This window comes from Aethalodelphis obliquidens, unplaced genomic scaffold, assembly GCF_003676395.1.
Source record: "Aethalodelphis obliquidens isolate GAN/ISIS:26980383/991018 unplaced genomic scaffold, ASM367639v1 scaffold3, whole genome shotgun sequence".
NCBI classification, from domain to species: Eukaryota; Metazoa; Chordata; class Mammalia; order Artiodactyla; family Delphinidae; genus Aethalodelphis; species Aethalodelphis obliquidens.
In genome coordinates, this window is record NW_020837947.1 from 68,418,178 (window position 1) to 68,433,048 (window position 14,871).

General features: G+C 41.0%; 1 protein-coding gene across 1 annotated transcript in view; it reads right to left on the reverse strand.

Annotated features, from left to right (window-relative positions):
• Positions 1-1,196: 1,196 nt before the first annotated feature.
• The window catches only part of HTR1E (5-hydroxytryptamine receptor 1E), a 64,772-nt gene continuing 51,097 nt past the window's right edge, over positions 1,197-14,871 (reverse strand). Inside the window, exon 2 of the mRNA XM_027080083.1 lies at positions 1,197-2,714. Within this exon, the coding sequence (XP_026935884.1) occupies positions 1,431-2,528 (1,098 nt within the window). The 5' untranslated portion in view covers positions 2,529-2,714 and the 3' untranslated portion in view covers positions 1,197-1,430. The remainder of the gene's footprint in view (positions 2,715-14,871) is intronic.

Sequence of the window (14,871 nt, forward strand, 5' to 3'; positions counted from 1 at the left end):
AGAGGAAAGTAGCAAGATTACAGAAAATTTGAGAGGGGATAGAACTAAGGGGTAAAACATGGAGGTGGAAGTGGGCAGGAGGCAAAGCAATGTCTTCTCGACAAACAAACAAGAGACGTGATCTGGGGGGAGTGAAGAGGTGGGAGAGGCTGTGGATGGGAGGTGAGGAGCAGAGGTCTAGAACAGTCACTTACTGAGGAGTGTCCAAGAACTTCCACCCTTTCATTTCCTTCTGTCATCACTCTTGACTTAGTGACGAGCTCCACCATACGATTAGAGCCATCAGTCCAAGTTGGCCACACACTGTGTGGCCTTGGGTCCCACCTGCAGCCTCCTGGCCCCAGTCTGCAGTCCAGTATGGAAGCTATAGGGATTCCAGGAGACACAATTTCATACTCATTTGCTAGTGGGTGGCCTTTGCTGTAAACACAGATTTTCAACTTTTAATTTTTTTTCCAAGTGCACAGCTGGTAACTTAATGAGCAACAGTCTCCAACAAAGTTCTTCAGGTAATGGATTCTCTCATTTGATCCCTGCACCCCTTAATGGGTTCAGCAGCTTAATACTGCTTTAAAAGTTCTCCACATTTGACTTGTACTCACACCTTAATCCTGCTAGAATGGGAGAGTGTACTCGAGGCTTAGCTGGGACACTTCTTAGAACTGGAGGAGGCCCAATATGTCTGTCAGGTTAAATAGGAACAAAATGACCAATTTCCATGATTGTTTTATAATACTATTTGCTTATGTTTCACATTCATAGTCAAAGACCTAGGAAAGTGCCAGTACATTCATTCCAAGTTCTGTTTAGAGAATGAGGATGTGTATTTAATCATGAACTAAGAAGACATGCCAGCTGTACTATTTGTGTTGGAAAGGAGTGGGCCATGTAATCATAATAAGCGGCTTTAGATCAGGTCTGCAAGCAGTAGATGACAGCGCACCACTTTTTTTTCTTTTAATGCTTTATGTGGTCACGCAGTTTCCACTGGAATTGGTAAGCATTTGGATCCATATGCTCAGAACTAACGCCACACACCAGGGCAAGTTATCAGATATTTGACTTATAAGTAATAAGAAATTCTCCAAATGAAGATTTATTTTGGTATTCTTTAATTGCAGGGTTAACTGAAATGGCTAAAAATGAAAAGTATTTACTATTTTACCTTATTATTACTGCTGTGAAATTTCTGTTTGTGTATGATAGTGTTTATTTGCAATTAGGTACCACAAATAAGACCAGAGGTAGAAAACAGCACACCCAATAACAAGCCTCAAACAAAACAGAAAACAAACAAACAAACAAAAACCAAGACCACACATACTTACAAACCTCCTGAACCAACTATGTTCAAGAATTAATAAGTTGCACCCCTTACCCCTGTGCACTCACGAGGCTGGTAAAAGTCATGCCTTCCAGCTTTTTACAATCTAAGTATGTTCTCGGCACCGAATAAGCTTTTTAAAAGCCAGCTTAAAGTCTTCATTAAAACTTGTGTAGAGCAGAGGGTTGATCAGAGAATTAACATAACCAAGCCATGTCAAAAAATCGGCCACTTCAGAGGACACGGTGTAGATGCTCAGACCTACAATCAGCTCTTTGATGAAGAATGGCAGCCAGGACATGATGAATGCACCCAAAATCAGTCCGAGGATGCGTGCTGCCTTGCGCTCCCTGGTACTGGAGATGTGCTGGCGTTCTCCCGGGTTATCTAGGTCATGGGCAAAGGGAGGGATCCTGATGGAGGTGTGGATCTTTTCAAACTCTGTGGGAGGGTCTGAGGTGGAGAAGTCAGACACACAGAAAGTCTGTGTCAGTTTACAACTGGCGAACGAATTTTGGCTATCTGTGCTTCTGTTGCTTAAGTGCCGGCTTGATCCTCTTTTCTGGTAAAGGCTCTTGGCTGCATGGTAAATCCGGTAATAGAGAATCAGTATCAAAGTCAAGGGGATGTAAAATGCCCCAAGTGTGGAGTAAATGGTGTAGATGATGTGGTCGTGCTGGATGGTGCACTGACCAGGGGGCAGGCTGAGTTGGCGGTGGCTCCTCCAGAACAGAGGGGGCATGGAGATGAAGACGGAGATGGTCCAGACCGTGAGGATCATCAGCCCGGCCCTCTTGGCGGTCCTCTTCCTGGCGTACTCAATAGCGTTGGTGATGGCCCAGTATCTGTCCAGGGCAATCACACAGAGATGAAGGATGGAGCAGGTGCAGCAGGTCATGTCCACACTCAGCCACACCTCGCAGATGAAGTACCCCAGCTTCCAGCTGTCCGTGACGATGTACGTGATGCTCAAGGGCATGACGAGCACGGCCACTAGGAGGTCCGTCACAGCCAGAGAACAGATCAGGTAGTTGGCAGGCTGGTGGAGCTTCTTGGTGGTGCAGATGGCCATGATCACGGCCGAGTTTAGCAGCATGGTCAGGGCGGTGATGATCACCAGAGTCATGGAAATGAGCATCTTCTCAGTGATGGTCTTGGGTCTCACAGCCACACTGGCTTCTGGGGTACAGTTAGTGATGTTCATTTTCCCCTGTTCTAATCTACACTGTGGAGAAGCTGATGGTTATTTTCCTGCAGTTGGAAACTATGTAGACTTGAAACTCTCTCATTTGTAAGGAGGCGGTAATTTTTTCTTCAGCTGCAGTCTCTTGGGTTCCATTTAGTGTGGGTAAAGGGAAGCACCACAGCATTTCTTCTGAATGGAGGGTTCCTGGAAAATAGTATGCTACTGGTTAATGAATGAAAAAGCCATATTCTTCATGGACATACATACACTAGCAAATGTAAAATAGATAGCTAGTGGGAAGCAGCCACATAGCACAGGGAGATCAGCTCGGTGCTTTGTGACCACCTAGAGGGATGGGATAGGGAGGGTGGGAGGGAGACGCAAGAAGGAGGAGATATGGGGATATATGTATATGTATAGCTGATTCACTTTGTTATAAAACAGAAACTAACACACCATTGTAAAGCAATTATACTCCAATAAAGATATATTTTTTAAAAAGCCATATTCTTTTACCTGGAAGACAAAATGACAGTATTTTGGTATTCATAAAATCTTTACATATTTTTGATATAAGTTTTTTCTTATTTGAATGTAATCTTCATCTTTTTTAAAAATTGAAGTATAGTTGGTATACAATATTATATAATATAGAGATGTACAATATAGTGATTCACAATTTTTTTTTTTTTTTTTTTGTCAGTGTGGCATGTGGGATCTTTTTTCCCTGACCAGGGATTGAACCCCTGCCCGTTGTAGTGGAAGCGTGGAGTTTTAACCACTGGACCTCCAGGGAAGTCCCGTTGAGTCACAATTTTTAAAGGTTATACTCTATTTATTGTTATTATAAAGTATTGGCTATAGTCCCTGTGCTGTACAATATATCTTTGTAGCTTATTTTTAATGTTTTTTAATTTTTATTTTTTTGCGGTACGCGGGCCTCTCACTGTTGTGGCCTCTCCCGCTGCGGAGCACAGGCTCCGGACGCGCAGGCTCAGCGGCCATGGCTCACGGGCCCAGCCGCTCCGCGGCATGTGGGATCCTCCCGGACCGGGGCACGAACCCGTGTCCCCTGCATTGGCAGGTGGACTCTCAACCACTGTGCCACCAGGGAAGCCCTGTAGCTTATTTTATACATAATAGATTCTATACATAATACAATCTATTATGTATACTTCTTAATCCTCTACCCCTATACAGCCCCTCCTCCCTTCCCTCTCCCCACTGGTAACCACTAGTTTGTTCTCTATATCTGTGAGTCTGTTTCTTTTTCGTTATATTCACTAATAAACTTCATCTTTACATTATTATTCAAATGCTACATTTTTAAAAAATTCCCAAACTCTTTATGAGGAAGACATTATCAAATTTTAATTCTATCTTGCAACCCAAATTACTGTCTCATTTAAATTTATAAGGCTTTTTACACTTGGAAACATATATTCACATAATATCACGCTTTAAAAATTCTGGGACCATTACATTAAAGGAAAAATTATATTGTTTATAGTAAGAAGCCTTCAAACCAGATTTTAAAGTTTCACAGAAAATATTTAACTTCAGAGATATTTTAGTGTCACAATGGGATGGTGCAATTTCGTCTAATTATTTCTGACATTTTACGTATCCCACTGTGCCTTTCTCTGGAGAAAAGAGAGAAAAAAGGATATAACGTCACCTTGATGTTTATGGCAAATTGTTCTCAGAGTAATACAGTAAATTGACTATGAAACAGAATGATCACCAAGCTCAAAGATCTCTATATTTTTTAAAATGTGTTTAGTTTTGGTTAACATTTGTGTTTATCTATCCATCTATCTATCATCTTTCTAACTACCTATCTGTCTTGTCACCTGTCTACTGGAACACTGTCATTAAACTGGGCAGTCAATGAGATAGTGACATTTACTGAATGCATAGCTGTAAGGAATTTTTAAAAAGTAAAGTCAAATATAAATGTATATTCATGAGAATAAGTCAAAATCTGCATAGGAATATTCATGGCTAATGACTATTGGTTAGAACACAGATCAAATCCTCTGATTTGACTCTATGACATTAGGTCCAGGAAAACTTCAAAGAAATACTGGTGTTTCAGCAGTTTTAAGAAGGGACATAGATTGTTGTGGATTAGGCCCAACAGACATAATGACTTCAGCGGAGGATGAGGGCAAGAGCAGCTGAGACATGTGTGAAATGGGAGTGAAGGTGGGTAGAGGTCTTTGGATGAAGTGGAAACTGGAAGGCAGTGGGCAGGAATCAAAATCTCCAGCCTGGGTGAGATTTAGCTCTAAATTTAATTTCTCCTGTTTATAGGGCAAAAACCAAGAAGAGGGTAAATGAGGATCATTTATCTTTTAGACACAGAAAATGAAAGAAAATAATGATGATTTCCCTAAAGATCAGAAATGAGGCAATTATTTTTAAGATAGTCTGTATCTTTCTTCTGCCTCTCTGTTTCTATGATGTTTTACAGTGTTTCTGTGGGTGTACCTACTTTTCTTCCTCCTTTTTTTGGCTGCATAGCACTGCATGTGGGATCTTAGTTTCCCCAACCAGGGATCGAATCCATGCCCCCTGCAGTGGGAGCACGGAGTCTTAACCACTGGACGGCCAGGGAAGTCCCTGGATGTACTTCAGAAGTCCACTTTTGAATGTCTTGTGTTTCTCTAGTTCTTTCAGGGGACTTGTGCCATCACCAATTCCTTCTTTCTTATAAATGGAATATTTTTTTCTCCGCTGGTGCCTTTCCCTCCTTTTATAATCAGTTTAAATGTGCATGTATATTTGAGACCATGCTATAAAACCGAAAGAATATGGGCTCTGGAATCAGAGACATGGGTTCAGATCCCAGCTAAGCCATCTACTAGCTGCTTGGGGCAACTTCTCTGCATTTTTCCCAGTGTCTTATGTCTTTATCTCTCCATTTTGACCCCTTTCTGTTTAATAAAATGAAATAAAGTTGTTTTTTTCTCCAAATATTACTCCTTAGCTATGTGTTTCTCGGGTTCTTGAGGTTTGTGGGATAGAGTAGTTCTCAGTAAAAAGTCTTTTCCACTCCGATTGTAAGATTAAGAGCATGCAGTAGCATGAATAAGGGACAGAAAACTTTAGAAATTTCAATTTGATTATAGAGGCAATTAGGAAATGCATTAATTTTGAAAGTGTGCAGTAAAAAAAAAAATCAGAATCATTTCAGCTTCATAGAGCTTTTAAAAGCTGCTCTATTTAGCTGAGCTCCCATAACTCCTACTTGTAATTTCTCTGGTGACACTATTTTGCTCCTTATTTTGTAACTATTTATTTTTCATTCCCCTCAGCAGACTATACATTTCTGGAGGGTAGGATATATGCCTGATTCATCTTTTTAGCCTTAAATTAAATTTAATTTCTAGTTAAATTAGTAAGAACATTACGGTTTGAGGGGACTGCACTGTCAGCTCTTTAATGTGACTTCCTGGTTTATTTGTGCCTGAGCCTTTCAGAGTAGAAGTTTTCTATCCTTGTATTGTCAGCCACCCTAAACTCCTGCACACATCCAACTTGCCATCTTTCATCTGTTTTCATTTAACAATATATCTTGAAGTTTGTTCCATAGCAACACATGTAACACATTCTTTCAGATGGCTGGGTAAGATCCCCTGGGGGGTGATGATAAATTGAACAAGTGTGGAGAACTGGGCTTTGGAGCTCTTCACTGTTTAAAAAAATCAGGTAGGTAAGGAGGAACCTGCAGATCAGAGGACAAGAAAAGCTCCTGAGGTGGAGGAGAACGAGGAGAGAGAATTCCATGCCACGACCATGTGAAGGAAGTGTATTAAGTAAGAGAGCGTGATCCACTGTGTAAACACTGCTGACAGACTGTGGATGGGCTGGGCAATCCGGGTGACATCCATGACCTTGACAAGAGTCATCTGGTGCCGTGGTGGAGTTTACTGAAAAGGGGAACAGAAAAATAAGGTGGTGGATATGGAGGGAAATGTGGAGTCAGGGTTGTTTTCTTTTTAAGATGAGAGGTTGTCTTTTTAAACCAGGCTGTTCATAGTTTTCTTTACTGCTACATTCAATATCCTTTGTATTGGGATGGGGAGCATTTGTGGAGTGAGTGAAATGTAAAAGAGGAAGCAGGAAAGCCGTAAGGAGGAGGCTCGAGTCAGTCAGTGGGGCCTCGGGACACCAGGTAAGTAGAATTCCCTGAGCAATTTAAGGGATCATGTTGGGGGCGGTGAAGGGGCCAGAGATACAGCCATATTCAGGAAATGACCCAACCTCAATTGTCTTGGCTTCCTTTTATAAGAAAATAATACAGTTGATAATCACTACCAACTCCTTAGGAGGTAGTATGATTTCTAATTAGAACAGAGCTTGTTACACAGCACCTGAAAATCTCTTAAGCATCTTTAGCTTCTCACGTAGTGCTGGGGGAGGGACTCTAATAACACTTCAGTCAAAACACATTCTGCAGAACCAAGGCAAATACTGATAGCAGCACACCAAATTTCATTAGTCTCCTGGAATGGAAAATTAACTGCAGTAATTGTAGCTAAAACCAGACATATCCTATCAGGAGTTGATGCAGGAACATCTTGGGGGGTTTATAACTTTCAGTTTCTGCTCTAATTATGACATGGAAAATACCGGTGCAGTCCAAAGCCATGTTTAAATAGTTTTTCATTAGAATTATGAATAGGAGAGAATCACTCTAAACCAAACAGCTCAGTGTATGCTGCTTCCATTTACCGAGATGCTTCAGAGCCTCTGATTTATACTATCCCAGTGATGGTCAGAGCACCAGTCACCAGAGTTATGAGCACACTCAACTCCTTTCTAATTTTACCTTCTTATCTAGTCTCCTATTGGTTTTAGATAACTTGCTATAAATACTCTTTCATCTCTTCTTTGATTGTTTTCATTTTGCCCTAATTTCTTCAAATCATGAAAAAAACCCTCAGTATGTGCCAATTTCTTTTTGTTATTTCAGGAGTGACAACTTGCCTTCATATTACTAATTTTGTCTCCCTAACTGTTTGTTAAATCCACCTCCTCAGCCTTCATAAAGACTTTTCTTTGACTGTCCAGGGGAAAGGAAGGGTGGATAGTAGTACGTTTCTCAATTTGACCTTTTAGTGGGCGCAAAGGAAGAGGGAGAGGAGATTCCAGAGTGTGGTGTCCTTTATTCTCTTTTTCTTATTTATTTATTTTAATTATGACTGGGACATGACGTGGTTATTATGAGGTTACTATACTCATAACAGGAAAACATTATCATTGTAAAAATTCAAGTGAAACAGAGTACGTAGTTTCAGGAGATGTTTGTATATTCTGGACACAATTCTTTTGTCAGAACAATGTTTTGTGAAAATTTTCTTCTGCTCTGTGGTTTGCCTTTGTATTTTTCTATGTAGCCTTTTGATAAAGCAGAAAACTTTAATTTTGATGAAGTCTGTGGTCCATGTTTTCTTTACGATTAGAGCTTCCTGTGTCCAAAGAAGGTTTTTCTAACCTCAGAGTCACAAAGATCTTTTTTTTGTATTTTCTTTAGAAGCTTAATAGTTTTAGGTTTTATGTTCATCTTGGGAGAGGTCATCCGGAGGACATGACTGCCCGTGAGCTGGACCAGAGCAATGGGAGGCTCCTCACTCCATCCCCCATCCTTGGAATGCATGTTCTGCTCACAGTTCCCACAGTGGGAGCTGTTTTCAAGGATGCAGCCTTGAGAGATTAAGGTGTTATTGAGACCATCTGGACGGTATACATGACTGCATCCAGTTAAGGCCTCCATATAAACTTTAAAGATTCTGGTAGACAGGTGTGGAGATCTATTCATCTTGTGAACACTTGAGACCAGCCTCATATGTAAGTTCCCTTGCTTAGTAAACCTCCCGCCTACCCATCTGGTGTGGTCTGCCTCTATCTTTGGCCTCTCTTTGCCCTCTGTGTATGGGGGCCAATTTCAGATTTCACTCCGGAAGTTCCTGAATTTGCAAACCAACAATTGGTAAGCCAGTCAGGAGACTGGAGAAGTGGGTTTTGGGAAAGCAGCATCTGTGGGGGAAATCCAGAATTGGCCATTGACTCTACGTGGGGAAGGGTGACCTGTGTGTTAGATGCTTGTGGTCCTCCACATGAATCCGGGGACACCCTGGAACCCTGGCTGGCTTAGTGAGCTTGTTTGAGGAACTCTGCATGGTGCACTGCAGCAAAGAAGGGAAATGAAGGGCTGACAGTGGGCTAGTCTCTACTGTGGGCAGTTCACTGCACTATGCCCAGCTAGAGATGGAAGCTCAAGTAGAAGTTGGAAGAAGAGCTGAGGTTGGAGAAGGGTGTGCAGTGTCCACTAGTCTGCTAGCTTCCGGGCTGGCAGACAAAGTGGGAGAGCAGAGTAAGAAGTTAGAGACTTTAGTGTGCTGGTTTGCAAAGCTAGGAGGGCACAAGATGCTTAGGATTAAGGTCTAAGCGTGGGACAAAGCCTGACTGGGATGCTAAGAGGTGGAATACCTGGGAAAGGAATTTGAATGAAGAAGAGGATGTTATGGTGATTGACATTGAAATGGATGAAATGCCCCTGCTGTCTGATCCCACCGATGGTTACAGAGGGCAAACCATTATAGTCAGGAAGTTCCCTTCGACGTTGCAGATTGGGCGTTCTCCCCACATCAACAGAATGGGCCCATTACATTGATGATATAATGTTAACACATGAGGACTTGGCTTTGCTGCAGGACACTCTGCAGGCTTTGCTGGAACCTCTGTGGAGGTGATGGACAATGAACCCGCAGAAAATTCAAGACCCAGGCCCTGCCATCAAGTTTTTGGGAGCCATTTGTTTAGGTAAGATGTATATTGTCCCAGAAGCTTTGACTGATAATGTACAAACCTATCCAACCCCTAAGAACATGAAAGGAATTCAAGTTTTTATAGGGATTTGGAGGTTTTGGAGGTTTTTACTCCCCACCTGGCACAGTGCCGCCATCCCTACACTGCCTGGTAAAGAAAGGGCGTGCATGGGACATGGATCAGAGCAGCAAGCCCCCTTTGAGAAGGCAAAAATACTAGCGAAGCTGATTAAAGCTCTGGGCATCTCTCAAGCAGGGCTACCACTGGTGTTAGATGTGCCTGTAACCCTGGAAGGTATGGGTTGGGCACTGTGGCAAAGACAACAGAATACCCCTAAGATATTTGTCCCAGCTCTTAAAGGGGGCAGAAACCTGATATAACCCCATAGAGCAAGAGCTCCTAGCAATATACACATTCCTCCAGGTAGAACCTCTCAGTGTATACGGTAAGAACTTCCCTTCCTATCAAGGGGTAGGTTAGGATGTTGCTTTCCTTCTCCCACAATCCCTTGTGCCCTTCTTTTCCAACCCCAGACCAGCAGGATGGCTCCTGCAAAGAAGGGTGCCGAGAAGAAGGGTCGGTCCACCATCAACAAGGTGGTGACCAGAGAATACACTATTAACATTCACAAGGCATCCGTGGAGTCGGTTTCAAGAAGTGTGCCCCTTGGGCATTCAAAGAAATCCTGAAATTTGCCATGAAGGAGATGGGGACTCCAGATATACGCATTGACAGGAGCTATGCAACACACTATTTCTTTTTTTTATATAAATTTATTTTATTTATTTATTTTTGGCTGCATTGGGTCTTTGTTGTTGCACACGCGCTTTCTCTAGTTGCAGTGAGCGGGGGCAACTCTTCATTGCGTTGCGCGGGCTTCTCATGGCGGTGGCTTCTCGTTGTGGAGCACAGGCTCTAGGCGCACAGGCTTCAGTAGTTGTGGCTCACGGGCTCTAGAGTGCCGGCTTAGTAGTTGTGGCGCACGGGCTTAGTTGCTCCACAGCATGTGGGATCTTCCCGGACCAGGGCTCGAACCCGTGTCCCCTGCATTGGCAGGCGGATTCTTAACCACTGCACCATCAGGGAAGCCCCACAACACACTATTTCTTGCTTCTCAACCTAAAGTAGGTTGAGCAAAACCCCCCCAAAATATGTACCTGCAAACCTCCCTCTTATAAACATGACCTTGGAGGCGGTTGGAGCAGAGCCAAGTGGTCTGAGACAGCAATACTTTGCAAGGTGGAAGCTCAGTAGGAAACCTTAGCTCTGCAGGCAGCTTAAATGCTCATTTCCTTGAGTCTGGTACAAAGGCACACTGCACTGCAGAAGACTTAAGAGAAAAATGTGTGCACAGCACAGGAAGGAGCCCAGATCTTCTTTGATTAATTGAGTACTTCAGTTGTGTCATTAAGCTGGATCAAAAAAAAGTCATTTCACTTAAAAAAATTTGCTAATACAACTTCAAGCACCAGCTAGCTTAAATGACAGGCACTTCATAAAGTTCATTTTTATTATTCTCAGCTGAAAAGTAAATAACACTTCTATGGGTGCCCTTTATATTAAAAGGCTTTATTTGCCCGCAGTAGAGACTGTTTATTGACTAAAACCTTATCTGTACTTCACAAGACAGATTGTATTTCCCGATCACCTTTCAAAGAGATGTATCCAGTCCATACAGGAGAAAGAAAAGCAGTCTGATAAAAGAGACGCTAACTGAAAGAGCTCCCAATGACAATGACTGCAAAAGCTGGGACAATATGAGCAGTGAAACAAATAACATAGTATTGGATTATAACCCAGAAAATAAAATAAATATCCATGAGTTCATACTGACATAAATAAATAATATAAATAAGCATCAGCAAAAATAAATACTGTATAATATCGCTTATATGTGGAATCTAGAAAAATGATACAGATGAACTTATTTGCAAAGCAGAAATAGAGACACAGACATAGAGAACAAACTTATGGATACCAAGGGAGTAAGGGGGTGGGTGGGATGAATTGGGAGATTGGAATTGACATATATACACTACTATGTATAAAATAGATAACTAATGAGAACCCCCTGCATAGCACAGGGAACTCTACTCAGTGCTCTGTGGTGACCTAAATGGGAAGGAAATCCAAAAAAGAGGGGGTATATGTATATGTATAGTTGATTCATTTTGCTGTACAGCAGAAACTAACATAACATTGTAAAACAATAATACTCCAATAAAAATTAAGTAAAAAATATATAAGCATCAGCTGCACTTTTATAAAGGTAATTTCCCCAAAACAAAAGGCTACTGTCCTCTCAGGACTGAGTCATAAGTGTATACACATATAAATTGTTGAATAAATAAGTGCTGAAAACACAAATCTTCCTTAAAGAAGAATTCCAAAAAATGTAAGTACATATTCCCCCCTCCAGGAATTGGAGCTTAATTCCCCACACTTGAGGGTAGGCTAGACTTAATGACTCACCATTGTAAAAAGTAGAGTAGAGAAAGGAAAAAATAGTACCTTTGTAGAGGAGAATCCTGGCAAGCACTACCTTAGCCAAGTCATAAAGGTTTACATCCCCGGTGATGTCATGTGGATATGATATACTCTGATATGATGTAATGAGAAGGGCACTTCTCCATGGTATTCTTTCCAAAAACCCATAGCCCCAGTTTAAACATGAGAAAAGCACCAGACAAACCAAGATCAGGAGTCATTCTGCAGGATACCTGGCCAGCACTCCTCAAGACCATCAAGGTCACGAAAGAGAAGCAAAGAGTGAGAAATTGTCACGGGCCAGAGGAGATGGGAAATGCGACAACTAAATACAATGTATGTCCTGGATTGAAACAGAAAGAGGGCATTACTGGAAAAACTGGTCAGATCCAGATAAAGTCTGGAGTTTGGCAACAGAGATGAGACTGGGAACGACAACAAAGCCTCATCTCATGTACCAGTTGTATCACTGGCTGCATGGACTGCTGTGTTGGATTTTCTAAGGTTGCATCTGAACTCAGCATGACAGTGCTGTGAATGGCAAGTGTTATTTGCTATGGGTGTGGGCAGGGGCTGGAGAGCATGCACCCTATATATTTGCCTTTTCTTGGTCCTATATTTGTTTGTTTACTTTGCATTTGACTGTCTTGCCTCAAAAAGTAAATGTGTTTTGATTTTCCCATAGTTATATTATCTGACTCCCAAACTCACAATTTTTACTTTGTCAGTTTTTGCCTCATTTCCTTTTTCCTTCATCACTATTATGCTTATTAAGGGGGCCAAGGGAACTTTGTATGTTTCTTTTTACTCCTGATGAATCCTCTGAGTTGCTAAGCTATTAAGAGCCACAGTCCCTTCTAGAGTACAGTTAATTAGATTTCACTATTTTCCAGCAAAGTGTTGAAATTGTTTATAGGGATTAGTAGCACTGATCAGAACTTAAAAGGGCACTGATATCTCTGCAAATATTATAGGATTATATATTTTGCTTTTTAAACTGTTACAGGTGAGGTACTTCAGATATAATAGGAAAAGGAAATAGTTTCACCTCATATAAACCCCAACTCATGGGTCCTGGCTGCTGGAGTGCTGGACTGAGGATTCAGAGGTGGTAACCAGACTAAGCAAGAGTGTTATGACTGATTAGTGATCAATCACTAGTAACTAGTCTGGATTGGTATCTGAAAAGCTAAGATATTTTTATTTCCCTAGGTTAAAAAAAAAGTCAGTGTCCTTCCAAATGGCAGCAAATGTCTTGAGGACCATCATTTTGATTCAATCTAATTTCAGTCGAGTTCTACCTAGAGAAAAATAAATTCTTCTAATCACCATGTTCATGAATTCCAGCTTTTATGAGAAAAGTGATAGAATTGTGACCCTCCATGCTACTTTTTTATTGTTTATAAGAAATACAGCAAGGTAGTAATATAACTTTTTCCCCTTCTACAACTGCACAGATAGTAAATAACAGCCTTCTAGATGTTGGAAATAATAAACATTACCAGAATTTGTTCTGCAACATGTGAAGGATGCCACCACGAATTTTTTTTTTTTTTTTTTGCGGTACGCGGGCCTCTCACTGTTGTGGCCTCTCCCGCTGCGGAGCACAGGCTCCGGACACGCAGGCTCAGTGGCCATGGCTCACGGGCCCAGCCGCTCCGCGGCATGTGGGATCTTCCCAGACTGGGGCACGAACCCGTGTCCCCTGCATCGGCAGGCGGACTCTCAACTACTGCGCCACCAGGGAAGCCCAATAGGCCTCCTCTTAATTCTATATTGAAACAAAGCTGTCGTGGTTCTGGGCTTATGCCTGTTGTGCTATTTTAAAAGATTTCAGAACATTTACGTAAAAATCCAAGATTGTGGAAAGAATTTGGACAGATGTCGACAGTGTGTTTTAGTGTTAATCCAAACCTGGATTGAGCCCCTTTGCTTCAAATACCTGCTAGTTCTCTTTCTAAGACAAAGTATGGTCACTGAATGGCCAGGGCCGTTTCTTGTTCTTAGTATTTTCTTATAGTCCTCACTAAACTTGTCCTAATTTATTAATTCAACGTGTATTTACTGAGCACCTACTCTATGTCAGTTACCCTTCCACTTGTTGGGGATATGGTGTAAATAAAAAAGATAAAAAACTTTGCCTTCCACAAATTTATATCCTATTCCTAGCCTAATTTATTTAAAATAAAATGTTAATTATGGCTCCTTTAGAAACAGACTTAAAAGTGCATTTAATATAATTCCTAGGACAATAAAAATTATGGAGAATGTTTTAACTATATACACACATACATACATACCTCTTTATTTTTCATATGCAAACACTCCTTAAAACTTGAGAGTGGTTATTAAGTTATTAATGTATTTGATCAGATTAACCTAACAGCATTGTCTGCATATTTACTATATTATCTCTTATTAGGATAAAAGTAAGTAGTTGTCTTCAGAAAAGATAATACCACCAATGTGTTTGACTTGATACTTTTAAGTAAGAGCTTTACATTTTCCTCATCATCTTTCAGTCACTAAAAATTCCTGATCCCAGAACTTGAGATATGTATATATATTTTGAAAACATATCTTTAAAGTTTGACCAGAAGAACCTAGCAATCATGAAATGTATGTTCCTAATACAGCAGCTCCTAAATCAACACTTTGTAGAAATTACTTATGTCTTAGGAAAGGATTTTCTTTCTGGGTTTTGCTAAATTCAGTTGAAACAACGGAGTTACATTTTAAGTTAGATCTAAAAAATGGTTCTCTGTTACAAACTGTAAATGACTCAAGTTCAGGAAAGATGAAAAGGAAGGATATTCTTACTAATAGTTTAAGATAAACCCTGCTTATTTATAGAAACCAAAACATGAATTTGCATCATTTCTTTTACATGTTAAAGATGTTTCTGAATTTGCAATGCATTCTGCCATCCTTAACTAAGCTTTTTTACATGTCCCCTACCCTGTCTCTCTCTCTCTCTCTCTCTCTCTCTCTCTCTCTCTCCCCCTCTGTTTTCTCTAATCAGATAACGTGGACTTCA